Raw genomic sequence first — 12,981 nt, forward strand, 5'->3', positions numbered from 1 at the left:
AGCCAGTATTGCCATGATAATTGCCATGATGATGAACTACCTTCTTGAACCACTACAGCTCATGTGGTGGAAGGAGAACTACAACGTTGTTAGAGAGAAAGTTCAAGAATTTTGACCCAGTGACACTCAAAGGATGGTGATGTATTTCGAGGTCTAGTTGATGAATAACTTGTACCTTGTAGATAGGTTTCAGGAAGGCAGGAGGTGAGCTACTTGTTGCAGGATTCCTAGCCTCTGACCTTTAGCTGCAGTATTTATGTGCCTGGGAGTTGGTTTGGAACAATTTGGGTGATAATGAGTCACAACTGCCTGCAAAAGATGGTGCAGCTGCCTTTATTGTTTACTGACAGAGAACCATTCCAGATTAAGATAGCTCAGTTATTGGTTGTTAAACAAGAAACAAGACAAATACAACAAATAATCACTAAGGCCAACAGTGAACTAGTTTACCAAAACTGCAAGTGGCAAAGGGACGGTGGCCAGCGTGAGTGGGTGTGCGGTAGTTCCCCAGTGTTATTGTTACTGTGTGAGCCATGACCTTCTGGGTTATGACAAGGCACCCATTCACTGCTCTGAGCACTTTTCACAACCCCTGCGTCTAACGCTGTCGAAACCGTTTCTTCAGAATGTCCAGCGCTTTTTGCATCCACAGTTCCTTCGGGTCAACACAGATCTCCAAACCCCCTGTTGTCTTGAAGCTGAGCAGAGAACAGAGAGGTTACAATGTGACAGGAGGTCAGTTTAACACACATGGTAATATCGCCCGTGTGAACCGGGGTCAGTTACTCTGGATTCTCCATCCATTTCCTGAACATTACTGCAAAGTGCTATTGGAAGTGTTTGAAGGGGCCAGTGTAGAAGGATCTTCACTTTCAGTTTATAAGTGTAAAGGGAGATTTATTCTGTATCTGATCCCAAGCTGTACCTATCCTGGGAGTGTTTGATGGGGACAGTGCAGAGGCAGCTTTACTCTGTATCTAACCCCATGATGACATTTGTTACCCATTCCTAATTACCAGGAGGGCAGTTGAGAGTCAACCCTGTTACTGTGGGTCTGGAATCCCATGTAGGCCAGACCAGGTAAGGATGGCAGTTTCTTTCCCTAAAGGACATTAGTGTTGCAGCTTTTGTACTCTGACTGACTCGCTGTAAAGGCCAACATTCCATTCACCTTCATAATTAATACTGGGCAGTGCGTTGGCTCAGTGGTTAGCACTGCTGCCTCACAGAGCCAGGGACCTGGGTTCGATTCTAGCCTTGGGTGACTGTCCGTGTCTCCTTGGGTTTCCTCCGGGTACTCCAGTTTCCTCCCATAATCCAAAGATTGCCCATAGTGTTAGGTGCATTAGTCAGAGGGAAATGGGTCTGGGTGGGTTACTGTTGCCCCAAAGGGTTTGTTTCCACACTGTAGGGAATCTAATCTAATCTTAATATGATTTGTGACTGATCCAATTGTAGCCTCCTCCCCAAACTTTTGACTCTCTCATTGATCAATGCTCTCTGACCTGTATGTCATTTACATCATGCCTCAGGAGCCACCTTGCACTGTGCTGACTGTGTACTGGTGTTTAATGCCTGGGCTATCACTGTTGTCACATTGTCAAGCTTGTCACAGTATCACATTCCCAAATAGTGTGTCCAGACCCCTGAAATCCTAAAAGGAGTGTCAGATGCACCTTAGTGAACTATTTATAATAGATCGATACCTGTGATTGGTTCACACAGCCTGTCAATATGTTATGCCAGTTTGTTCAGTACATTTCTCCTTTGTTCAGGACCTATAACATGAGCCCAGAGTTCATCAATCCCCTGCTGCTGATAACTTACAGGACACCAGGGGGTGAGCAATCTGGCATTGCTTTGGAGCTATCAGTGTGTCCTTCTTCAGGGAGAAGAGTGCTGTGAATCACTGCAGATAAAGAGAATATTTCAGATATTAAAATTGGTCAATGATTGTTGAGAGCAGTTACTTTCCTTCATTATAAGCAAATGAGCTCTGTAATGAAACAACGCTGGCTCTGAACTTCCAAAATACTTTATGCACTTATTGATACATCAGTCACTGCGTCATTCAGTGTTGGGCTAGGGTGAGGTCACTCATTGTGTCTGCCATTAGTTAAACTTGTCCTTGCAATCTGCAACTCAGGAAAGTCAAACAGATTACAGTGTGTGTGAGATTGTGAAGGAGAAAATGATCAGAAGACCAGTCATGTGGCTGGAAAAGTGTGACATAGAGTTCAGTTTGGAAAAGTGAGTGATAAATTTCGGAGAATGAACCAGGTTACAAGACACGTACATGAGACAATCACAAATCCACATGCAACACTTGCCCCTTTTAGCAGAGGGCTCAAATATAACAATCAGTTTCACTTTGTCAAGCTTGTCACAGTATCACATTCTGGAATAGTGTGTCCAGACCCCTGAAATCCTAAAAGGAGTGTCAGATGCACCTTAGTGAACTATTTATAACGGGTCAACACCTGTGATTGAGAGGCTGTGTGAACCAATGTGTTGTGCCAGTTCAGTACATTTCTTCTTTGTTCAGGACCTATAACAAGAGCCCAGAGTTCATCAATCCCCTGCTGCTGATAACTTACAGTAATGAACACCAGTTAGATCATACATGGAGCTCTGGATGCGGTTCTGGGCACAGCAGCACAGTTTAGAGCTACATAGAACAATAGGATAGGTTAAGATTAACAACTGGACAGTGGGGAATGACTGGATGGGCCACGATTAAGGAAATGATTGGACAGGGCTGGGAATGTTTCCTTTGGGACTAGTAATACTGAGAGGTGATCTACCAAATGTGGATTAAATAGAGATCCCTAAACAGACTGGGTTGGACAGAGCTATTCCTCTTGGTTGAGAGATTTATAATTGTGGAGTGGATGGACAGCACATATATTTAGAATAAGATGCTGAAGGGTTGTGGGTATTGAAGGTAGAGACAGAAACCACAGAACGTTTAATCAATATTTAGATGCACACGATGATTCCAAGGCATAGAAGGCTTTGGGCTAAAGTACTAGAAGATGGAATTAGAATAGTTAGGTGGCTTTTGACTGGTGTAGACGTTATAGACTGAATGACTTTTTTTCCCTGTGCTGTAGACCTCTGATATCAGTGCTGATGGAAGCTGGAGACTATACATCCTGGCACATCACCTTGGTCTTCCTGGCACTGATTGTCAATCCAAGGAAGCTGATGCTACAACTGAGTTCCGTATGGGGTGCCACCATGGCATCACTGGCAAACAGCAATTTCTGGACTGGGATTTAACACACTTCGACCTTGGTGCAAACTCCTGCCAAGTTGTACAGCTTGCTGTCAGCTCTGGTATGGCGATAGCAAGCTGTACAACTGAGGGCCTCTATCGCCATACCAGAGCTGACAGCAAGCTGTACAACTGAGGGCCTCTATCGCCATACCAGAGCTGACAGCAAGCTGTACAACTGAGGGCCTCTATCGCCATACCAGAGCTGACAGCAAGCTGTACAACTGAGGGCCTCTATCGCCATACCAGAGCTGACAGCAAGCTGTACAACTGAGGGCCTCTATCGCCATACCAGAGCTGACAGCAAGCTGTACAACTGAGGGCCTCTATCGCCATACCAGAGCTGACAGCAAGCTGTACAACTGAGGGCCTCTATCGCCATACCAGAGCTGACAGCAAGCTGTACAACTGAGGGCCTCTATCGCCATACCAGAGCTGACAGCAAGCTGTACAACTGAGGGCCTCTATCGCCATACCAGAGCTGACAGCAAGCTGTACAACTGAGGGCCTCTATCGCCATACCAGAGCTGACAGCAAGCTGTACAACTGAGGGCCTCTATCGCCATACCAGAGCTGACAGCAAGCTGTACAACTGAGGGCCTCTATCGCCATACCAGAGCTGACAGCAAGCTGTACAACTGAGGGCCTCTGTCAGCTCTGGTATGGCGATAGAGGCCCTCTGTTGTACAGCTTGCTGTCAGCTCTGGTATGGCGATAGAGGCCCTCTGTTGTACAGCTTGCTGTCAGCTCTGGTATGGCGATAGAGGCCCTCAGTTGTACAGCTTGCTGTCAGCTCTGGTATGGCGATAGAGGCCCTCTGTTGAGTATCTGACCACATACAATAGCAGCATTGAACAAAATATAGTAGAGTGTCAATCCTGGGAACCAACCTCCACCCAACTTGGGTTCCTCCAATGTTCCTCAGTTGTTGATGGAGTTAGCACACAGAATCCTGATAGCAAGGGCAAGATTGTGGAGACATCATCCATGCATCTTGTTAGATTGAAGGCTTAAGAGAGAAATGGTAAGGAGAAAGAGGCAGCACATTCCATACACTCATCATGATCTGCATGAAAAAGTTGCCCCTTAAGTTCCTTTTTAACTTTTCCCCTTTCACCTTCAACCTATGCCCTATAGTTCTGGACTCCCCCATCCCAGAGAAAAGACCTTGTCCATTGACCCTATCCATGCCCCTCATGATTTTCTAAACCTCAATGAGGTTCCCTCAGCCTCTGATGCTCCAGGGAAAATAGCCTCAGCCTATTCAGCCTCTCCCTATAGTTCGAACCCTCCAACCCTGGCAACATCCTTATGTTTAAAAAGCATCTGTATGGTCATACGAATAGGATGGGTTTACAGGGATGTTGGCCTAGTGCTGGCATATGGGACTAGATTGGCATAGACGAGTTGGACTGTTGGGTCTGTTTCTGTGCTGTACGTCTCTATGACTCTACAACTAAAATGAAACCAGGTACTGAAAAAGAAATAGAAAAGAAAAGGAAAAAAATTGAATAAGGCAGAGGGAAAAGAAGACAGAAGAACTAAAAGAATCAAAAATGCAACATTTCTAAATCTGCAACAGCTATTGCACACACTCAAACATGAGAGAAAACTGTTGACAGTACTGCAGAGATAACGACCAATAGTTCATACATATGACAATCCTAATTAAAATTCAAAAGGTGTTTACATTCCTAATGATCTGATTTGGGTTTTCTTAAAAGCAGGGTGGCGTGGTGGTTCAGTGGTTAACACTGCTGTCTTACAGCACCAGGGTCACAGGTTCAATTCCAAACTCAGGAAAAGGTCTGCGTGGAGTTTGTGCATTCTCCCCGTGTCTGTGTGGGTTTCCTCTGAGTTATCCAGTTTCCTCCACACTCCAAGGATGTGTAGGTTAGGTGGATTAGCCATGCCATCGAGTCCAAGGATGTGTCTGTTAGGTGCATTCCTGCATACCCCTGATAACCTTTCATCCCCTTAGTAGTCGGTTTCCTCAACAATGATTAAGTGTGGGGCTGTTCTTACTCTGTGTCAAGCTCAATCTCTTACCAAGAAAGATGTTTGTTCATACAATAGGGGCAAAAACAAAAACCGGAAAAGGAATGCTAATACGCATCAGAATGTTGAGAGTCGTCTGAGCTGGAGTTGTGTGTTCTGTCCTTGTTTGCTATGATCTGCCTATATTGCCTGCAAAACAAAACTTTTCACCGTACGTAGGTACATGTGACAATAATCAATCCAATTAAATCAAATCAAGGAAGGGAAGGCATTTGTTCTTGTCATTTCCAAGTTTTACTGGCTTTTCCTTTTGATCTCAAACTGCAGACTGGAGGAAAACTCCACTAAAAGAAACTCATATAAAAACAAAACCATTCCCTTGCTACCAAACCCTGTGACATTTACCTGCAGCGTGACTGGCCCTGATCCAGACCATGGCCAGGAGAAGGAGTCCAACAAGAAGGTAAGCTTTCATAGCTCAATCTGTGAATAGCAGCAGTGAGCAAGGCAATAGTGAGCAGTGTTCTGGGGATGGCTCCACTCAGCCGTGACTAGAACGGGAATGTGTGATCCTGCTCTTAATGACAACTGGAAAACTTTCAAATCAGGCTACAATGCAGGAAAGATTTACATTCCAGCAATGATTATTCTACGTGCCAGTCTTCCTAATTTAGCTGAATGAGAAGCAATGAGACGTGGAGCTGCCAAATGGGTGTTTGAAGTACAATGTGAAACTGCTGGGAGTTTGTACTGAACAGTTTATCCTCAGACCTTTGTGTGTATGGAGCCTGTAAATCTAAACTCCAAACACGTAGCCAGATGAGTCACCAAGGATAATACAGGCATTGGGCTGTAGGGCAGACAGAAAAGGAGAGAAACTCTGAAACAACAATGCTCATTTCTTAGAATATATAACTAATATCAACCATACTTTGTTAGATAATTGCTTTTTGTGGCAGTGGGCTCCCCACTGTCTCATGAAGAAATTTCTCTTCATCTCAGTCTTCAGTGGCCTACCCTGTGTCTTTAAACTGTGGCCCCTGGTTCTGGCAGGTGTCCCATTGCCTCTACAGACTGTAGACCTGAGGAAGATCTCATGTAGGAGTACCCCCGTCTTGCAGATTCAGGTGCCCAAAGTGGGGGACTCTCCCAGCTCAATGTATTTATTAAATATGTACATATTTCTAGAGGGTGAAGGTGTTGAGGAGATAGGGAGAGAGTAAGAGTATGGTGTGGAGACAGAGGTCAGCCATGTTAAAGATGAATAAGAAATTGGGAGAACATCAGGAGGTGGAGAAGTTGACATTTCGGTGTCCTGTAGGGGGATTACACCCAAAACATCAACTTCTCCACCTCCTGATGCTGCCTGGCTTGCTGTGGTCTCCCAGCCTCCTGCTTGTGTACCTTGGATTCCAGCATCTGCAGTTTTTCGGTCTCTAATTATGTTAAAGATGAAAGGCTGATTGAGTTTGATGGTCTGATGGCCGTCCTTGCTCCTGTCTCCTCTGTTTCTACAAGCAATGGTAATGTGGCAAGAATCTGAGAACATACCAGCAAGTTAACTGACTTGCTCTTCACAACACCATTGCCCATAAAATGGTTCGGCAATGTTGCAATCCATTTCAACCCTGAGATTTCACCGTCTCATGAGTTAGTATTTGCAGTAGGTGCTTAGAGCATATGCTAATTACCATGGGCCACTGGCTGGGTTTCAGGTGCCATGTGACTCACCCCTGGGAAAACATGTCTGGAACTGGTCCCAGCCCAAAACATTATCATCAACTAATTGCCCCCACCAAATGATAGCAGCATTTCAACAAAGCAAGGGGCCACCATGTCTTCTAGAGCAATTGGGAATGGGCAATTCAACAACCTGAACATAAATTTGACTATTTAGATTTGTTCCATGTCACTACTAATCTTTTCTCAAACCAGTGATTCATGAGGGATTATGATTTTATTCAACATTGTGCTGCCTGAGGAGGTGGGTAGAAGCAAATACAATAGCAAAATTAAAGAGGCATTTAGATAGACAGTTGAACAGGCAAGCAACAGGGGATACCGATGAGATTAGTTTAGAATGGCATTGTGGTCCACATAGACTTGGTGGACTGAAGTGAAATAACTGCACAGAGGCCAGTATCCCATCACAATGTCATTATTTATTTACACCGTAAGAGTCCTTTTACACTGATCTAACTCCCTTAGAGCCAGCTCTAAGAGTGAACAGAATCTCTGACACTCTTTTTTGTTTAAACCCCCATGTTACTGCAATACAGAGGTAATGCTTAATTTCCTCACGTCGTCCTTGTGTATGTGTAAGTGCAGGGATTCAGTAAAAACATCATGTGCAAAATAATTTTATTCAACATTTTCACCACCTGGAAAAATACCCATGCAGCCAGGGAACCAGTAACATATGTTGTGGGGAAAATCTCGGAGCCAGAGTCAGGGTTCAATGACAGAGTTTATTGCACAAGGAAATACCGGAGCTCTGGGGAGAGAAAGTCACCAACAGCACAGGGGTCAGCTGCGAATCTTCTCTCAACCCGGAGCACATGTCAAGATATTTTTATACATTTTTGTAATAATGTATAAGGTCAGTGATGAGGTTATTGTCTTTGTAACATGGTTGTTTATGGTAAACATTGCAGAATCATTAATAGTTTCGGTGCAGTCATTGTCAGTTCCAATGTAGCCTTTCTTAGTTTGTGTGGTCATTGTCAGTTTCAATGTCTGCGCGGAAGTCCATTGCTGTAGTAATGGGTGTTAATTGCTCTTCCTGAGAAGGACGATTACTGCAGCCCTGGCTATTAGCACACTGTATTGAGTCCGTATCAAAAAGTTAGCATTTCTATTAAAGGTGTTGGCTAGACCCAGACATTTTGGCGGGCAGTGTATCCCCACAACACATGTTACTCGTGTATTAGATTAGATTACTTACAGTGTGGAAACATGCCCTTCGGTCCAACAAGTCCACACCGACCCTCCGAAGACGAACCCACCTAGACCCATTCCCCTACATTTACCCCTTCACCTGATACTATGGGCAATTTAGCATGGCCAATTCACCTAACCTGCACATCTTTGGACTGTGGGAGGAAACCGGAGCACCCGGAGAAACCCACACAGACACGGGGAGAATGTGCAAACTCCACACAGTCAGTTGCCCGAGTTGGGAATTGAACCCGGGTCTCTGGCGCTGTGAGGCAACAGTGCTAACCACTGTGCTGCCATATTCTCTCGCCCACCCACCTTAAACTAATCAACTAGGTCATGAGTGCATTGTGCTGGCATTCAGGTGGCCCCAGGCAGTGTCTGTGTTTGCTCTGTTGTCTCTCTCTCTCCATATTGTGGTCCGGTGGTCATCTTGTGTGTAAAGTGGCCAACTTATGGCTCAGTGGCCATCTTTTGTGTCCGTGTGCCTAGTGTCACCCTGCCCTGTGCCATCTGCCACTTCACATGCAAAGTCTGGTTGGGGCAATGTTTATGTAAAAAACAAAGTGAAGGGTAAGGATTCAAATCAAAATTGAGTTGGAGGAGGAAATAAAGCACTTACCTCCACCCCCCAACATGGTGCCAACCTGTCCCAGACAGCAATGATTTCTATTAATATCAACCAAGTTCACAACCCCAGTCAGGCAATCATGTTCTGTGCGGCTGATCTCATTACAATCACAACACAAAGGGCTGTTCCTATGCTGTACTGTTCTGTGTCCTATATGAGGGAATGATGTTCGTGGTTCTGCTCATACCTTACCAGAGAGCTTCCACATGTGCTTTGTAGCACAGTTTAACTCCCATCTGACTCTCCCTCCTAATTCTCACCCAATCACCTGACAGTGTTTTACTCTCAGAATGGAAAGTGACCAATGGCAAGTGAAGGTGAAAAATGGCAAGAAATGCAAAGCGGTTACTCCTGTGCAGAAAACTGAAAGGTGAAGAATGAATTTGCTCAGAGACAGGAAAAGCAGAGGGAAACTTTCTTCAGAAACAACCTTTATTTCATTGTCCTGATGAAGGAGCACCGCTCCGAAAGCTGGTATTTCCAAATAAATCTTTTAGACTATGATCTGGCGTTGTGTGATTTTTTAACTCAATGGCTAAAGGTCAGGAGCTGGGATTCAGTGAGGCGATGAGGGAGGAGAAAGGGAAAAAAAAATCACAACCATTCCGAGGATACCAATGGAGTTAGAGTGGGCCCTTCAGGGAGTGCGACAGATGCCAAGAGGCTGGCCCACACTCTGATCTATTTCCCCAACCCCAGACGCTGACCCCCACCCCTCAAAGGGGTCCCTCACATCCCACCCCCAGTGGGGAGAGAGTGGGGTTGTAGTTGTGCCCATCTACCCCTTGGCCCAGTGTGGTTGAAGGGGATAGTCAAATACACTCCAATAAGGGTGGGGACTGAATGTCTGTGCTGCACTCCAGTCTCTGGGAAGATCCTGGGATCAGCTGGACAGTTGCTGGATTCTTGTCCAGTGTCAGACCTACTGTTCCCTCAGTCTGTCTCATTGTTATTCAGTCACATTTCCACTATTCCATGAATGGTCTTCACTCATTTTGACGATTGGAGTACACATGGGGAACGTTAATTAATTACTGCCCACAGTCTTTCATGTGAATGAGCACAGCAACTGGAATATTGCAAGTGATCAGGGAATCAGTTTGTGGATCCACCTTCTCCATTCTGCCTGTCCCCCAGTGTAACACCAGTCAGTCCAACACTCCATGTGTTTCCAGTGGATTGAAAGATTGTGCTTTCAGAGGGTTCTTCTCTTTAAACCTCCAGTTTCTTCTCCAGAAATGCCACTGCATCTTGAACCCATTTCTCACTCGCTCTCGTACAAATTCTCATCTTCCTTCTATTTGTGAAGCTGAAAGAGTGAGATGAGATTATGATTATCAGAGAATCACAGGCACCAGCTCCAACCCTTTCATTTCCTCAGACTGTGATAAAAACACCTTGAAACACTCACATGATGGAGGGGGTGGAGCAGCCAACTGCCCTGGTGAAGCTTACGAGCCGTTTATGAGGAATGCGAGTGGTCTTAAAGTTCTCACAGCAATTGATAATCACAGAGCCAGCTGCAATGTGGAGGAGGAGGAATGGAGACAGTGAAACCTTGAGCACATTCACAGCACATTCTCACACAGTCACCGTATCCTACACGTCTTCACCTAGAAACACTTTGAGTGCAAACAGACCATTCAGCCCATCTGCTCCCTGCTGCAGTTTCCAGCCCTCTTTGCACAGGCCTTGTTCACCCCATCCACATATCCTACTATTCCTCTCTCCCTTGTGTGTATATTAAGCTTTTCTTTAAAACATCTCAATGTTATTCAGGTTGACCACTCCTTCTGGTCTCAGAATCCACTGTTGAATCTGCCTCTGAGTGAAGGATATTCTGCTCAGTTCCCAATGGGATTGATTAGAGACTGTTTAAATGGATCATTCCAAGTTCTGCTCTCTGTCGCAAGTGGAAACATATTCCTCAAATCCAGCCTATCAAACCGCATGGGCATCTCCAAACCCTCATCAGGTCTCCTCTTAGACTTCAGTGTGCTTGGGGAAAATCTCACAGCCATTTTCACACTAGAAATGGAAGGTGTTGCATTTTGTAAGGCAAGCCAGGGTAAGACTTATACAGTTAATGGTAAGATCTTGGGGAGTGTTGCCAAACAAAAAGACCTTGGGCTGCAGTTCCTTGAAAGTAGAGTCTCAGGTGGATAGAGTAGTGAAAAAGCTGTTTGGTACCCTTACCTTTATTGATCACTACCTTGAGTATAGGAAAGATGCTCTGAAACTTGAAAGGGTTCAGTAAAAATTTACAAGGATGTTGACACGGTTTAGAAGTATGGTGCTGGAAAAGCACAGACAGCTTTTCCAGTGCCATACTTTTTGACTCTGATCTCCAGCGTCTGCAGTCCTCACTTTCTCCCTGTTGCCACAGTTGGAAGGTTTGAGTAATAGGGAGAGGCTGAATAAGCTAGGGATATTTTCCCTGAGCATTGGAAGCCGAGGGTGACCTTATAGAAGTTTATGAAATCATCAGGGGCATGTATAGTGTGAACAGTCAAGTTGTTTTCAAGAGAAAGTGAGGGCTGCAGATGCTGGAGATTAGAGCTGAAAATGTGTTGCTGGAAAAGCACAGCAGGTCAGGCAGCATCCAAGGAACAGGAGAATCGACGTTTCGGGCATAAGCCCTTCTTCAAGAATCCTGAAGAAGGGCTTATGCCCGAAACGTCGATTCTCCTGTTCCTTGAATGCTGCCTGACCTGCTGCGCTTTTCCAGCAACACATTTTCAGTCAAGTTGTTTTCCTCAGGATAGGGAGCCTAAAACTAGACAACATAGATTTATGGTGAGAAGGGAAAGATTTAAAAGTGACCTAATGGGCAACATTTTCATGCAGAAGGTGGTGTGTGTGTGGAATGATCTGCCAGAGGAGGTGGGGGACGCTGGTACAATTACAACTTTAAAAGTATTCTGGTTAGGTATATGAATGGGAAGAGTTTAGAGGGATATGGACCAAATGCTGGCAAATGAGACTAGATTTGTTTGGAATATTTGGTCAACATAGACAAGTTGCTGTAAATCTCTATGACTAGAAAGTGAAAATTGACAGGATTGGAGAGAGGGAGCAGGAGAGATTAATGAATTACATGACACTAGTGAAGAGCCATCACCAGTTTGATGGGCTGAGTGATCTCTCTCTCTCTCTCTCTGTTATGTTTCTATTTGGAAACATTGGCCCACAGTCTCTGAATGGAGTCAGGAGGAATCATTACATTAACTCTAATAAGTAACACAAACAGTCGATGGAAACCAGCATGAGCTCTGGAAACTGTTCCTGTTTTCCTCATTCTCAGGTTCTGAGCAAAGATTGGGAAGAAGGAAGCCTCTCTCTTACCTGGAGCTGCAGCCACACCATCCTGGATCAAGCAGATTGCCAGTGCTCCTACCACAACGGCAGCTACACACAGTGCTGTCCTCATCCTGGCTTGGTTCACCTTGGGAGTGTTCAGTGTTGAAGAGGGAGTGTGGCTGATGAGGGAGCTGTCACCTCCTGCTTTATATCCTGGAGTAACTGCACCCAGTCAGCAATATGGACACTCCCTGAAACTTCCCCAGTGCCCCAGCAATGACAGCTCTCCCTGGAATTGGTCCTCCATGGCTGTTCTCCCTGAAATGGGAAGTTCATGTTGTTCTGTGAATGGGATTCTTGGAGACAGGAGCACGAGCAGCTGGATCCTCTGAGGTCAGTGTTTCTCAGCAAACTGTCATCTCGATTCCCTCAGCCCAACCCCAACTTCCCTCTCCGGGTGAGAGAGAGACAATGAGAGCAATCGAGCTTCCTGATTGACTGAATCCCCCTCGGGGAAGCAGCTCAGAGCAGGAAGTGAGATTAACATCAACATAACTCACTGCAGGAGGAAAAGGCAGAGACAGCTGCATTTACATAGCACCTTTCCCCAAATCAGTACCTCACAAAATGCTGCGTAGTCTATCAGGATTTCCTGCAATCATTGTCTGTACGACAGGACAAGATTGGAAGTCACATCTCAGCAGGATATGGTCCTACAGGTTTATTTAAAATCACAAGCTTTCGGAGTGCTACGCTTTCATCAGGTGAAGGAGCCCTTTCAGGACTTTACCTGAAGAAGGAGTGGTGATTAGATTAGATTACTTACAGTGTGGAAACA

General features: G+C 45.2%; 2 protein-coding genes across 2 annotated transcripts; both read right to left on the bottom strand.

Moving 5' to 3' along the window:
• Positions 1–317: 317 nt before the first annotated feature.
• LOC122558623 (C-C motif chemokine 18-like) lies at positions 318–5,816 on the bottom strand. The gene is made up of 3 exons (XM_043707412.2): positions 5,681–5,816; positions 1,828–1,909; positions 318–698 (listed from the first exon to the last, which is right to left on the bottom strand). The coding sequence occupies exons 1-3, from the start codon at positions 5,748–5,750 to the stop codon at positions 599–601; spliced, it is 252 nt and encodes an 83-aa protein (XP_043563347.1). The 5' UTR covers positions 5,751–5,816; the 3' UTR covers positions 318–598.
• A 1,607-nt stretch (positions 5,817–7,423) lies between these two features.
• Positions 7,424–12,780, bottom strand: LOC122558621 (C-C motif chemokine 7-like). Its single transcript, XM_043707410.2, has 3 exons — positions 12,189–12,780; positions 10,255–10,363; positions 7,424–10,152 (listed from the first exon to the last, which is right to left on the bottom strand). The coding sequence occupies exons 1-3, from the start codon at positions 12,271–12,273 to the stop codon at positions 10,056–10,058; spliced, it is 291 nt and encodes a 96-aa protein (XP_043563345.2). The 5' UTR covers positions 12,274–12,780; the 3' UTR covers positions 7,424–10,055.
• Positions 12,781–12,981: the final 201 nt, after the last annotated feature.

The sequence above is a fragment of the Chiloscyllium plagiosum genome, unplaced genomic scaffold (genome assembly GCF_037043375.1).
Source record: "Chiloscyllium plagiosum isolate Xiang-an unplaced genomic scaffold, Cpla_swu_hap1 HiC_scaffold_17, whole genome shotgun sequence".
NCBI classification, from domain to species: domain Eukaryota; kingdom Metazoa; phylum Chordata; class Chondrichthyes; order Orectolobiformes; family Hemiscylliidae; genus Chiloscyllium; species Chiloscyllium plagiosum.

What these genes read in the sequence shown, in the direction of transcription:
- LOC122558623 (XM_043707412.2), bottom strand. Translation starts at nt 5,750, where the DNA reads ATGAAAGCTTACCTTCTTGTTGGACTCCTTCTCCTGGCCATGGTCTGG. An exon ending in CAGGGCCAGTCACGCTGCAG is followed by an intron (nt 1,910 to 5,680) that starts GTAAATGTCACA and finishes CTTTATCTGCAG; the next exon opens with TGATTCACAGCACTCTTCTC. An exon ending in TGCTCACCCCCTGGTGTCCT is followed by an intron (nt 699 to 1,827) that starts GTAAGTTATCAG and finishes TTCTCTGCTCAG; the next exon opens with CTTCAAGACAACAGGGGGTT.
- LOC122558621 (XM_043707410.2), bottom strand. Translation starts at nt 12,273, where the DNA reads ATGAGGACAGCACTGTGTGTAGCTGCCGTTGTGGTAGGAGCACTGGCA. An exon ending in TGGTGTGGCTGCAGCTCCAG is followed by an intron (nt 10,364 to 12,188) that starts GTAAGAGAGAGG and finishes TCCACATTGCAG; the next exon opens with CTGGCTCTGTGATTATCAAT. An exon ending in TGCTCCACCCCCTCCATCAT is followed by an intron (nt 10,153 to 10,254) that starts GTGAGTGTTTCA and finishes TCACTCTTTCAG; the next exon opens with CTTCACAAATAGAAGGAAGA.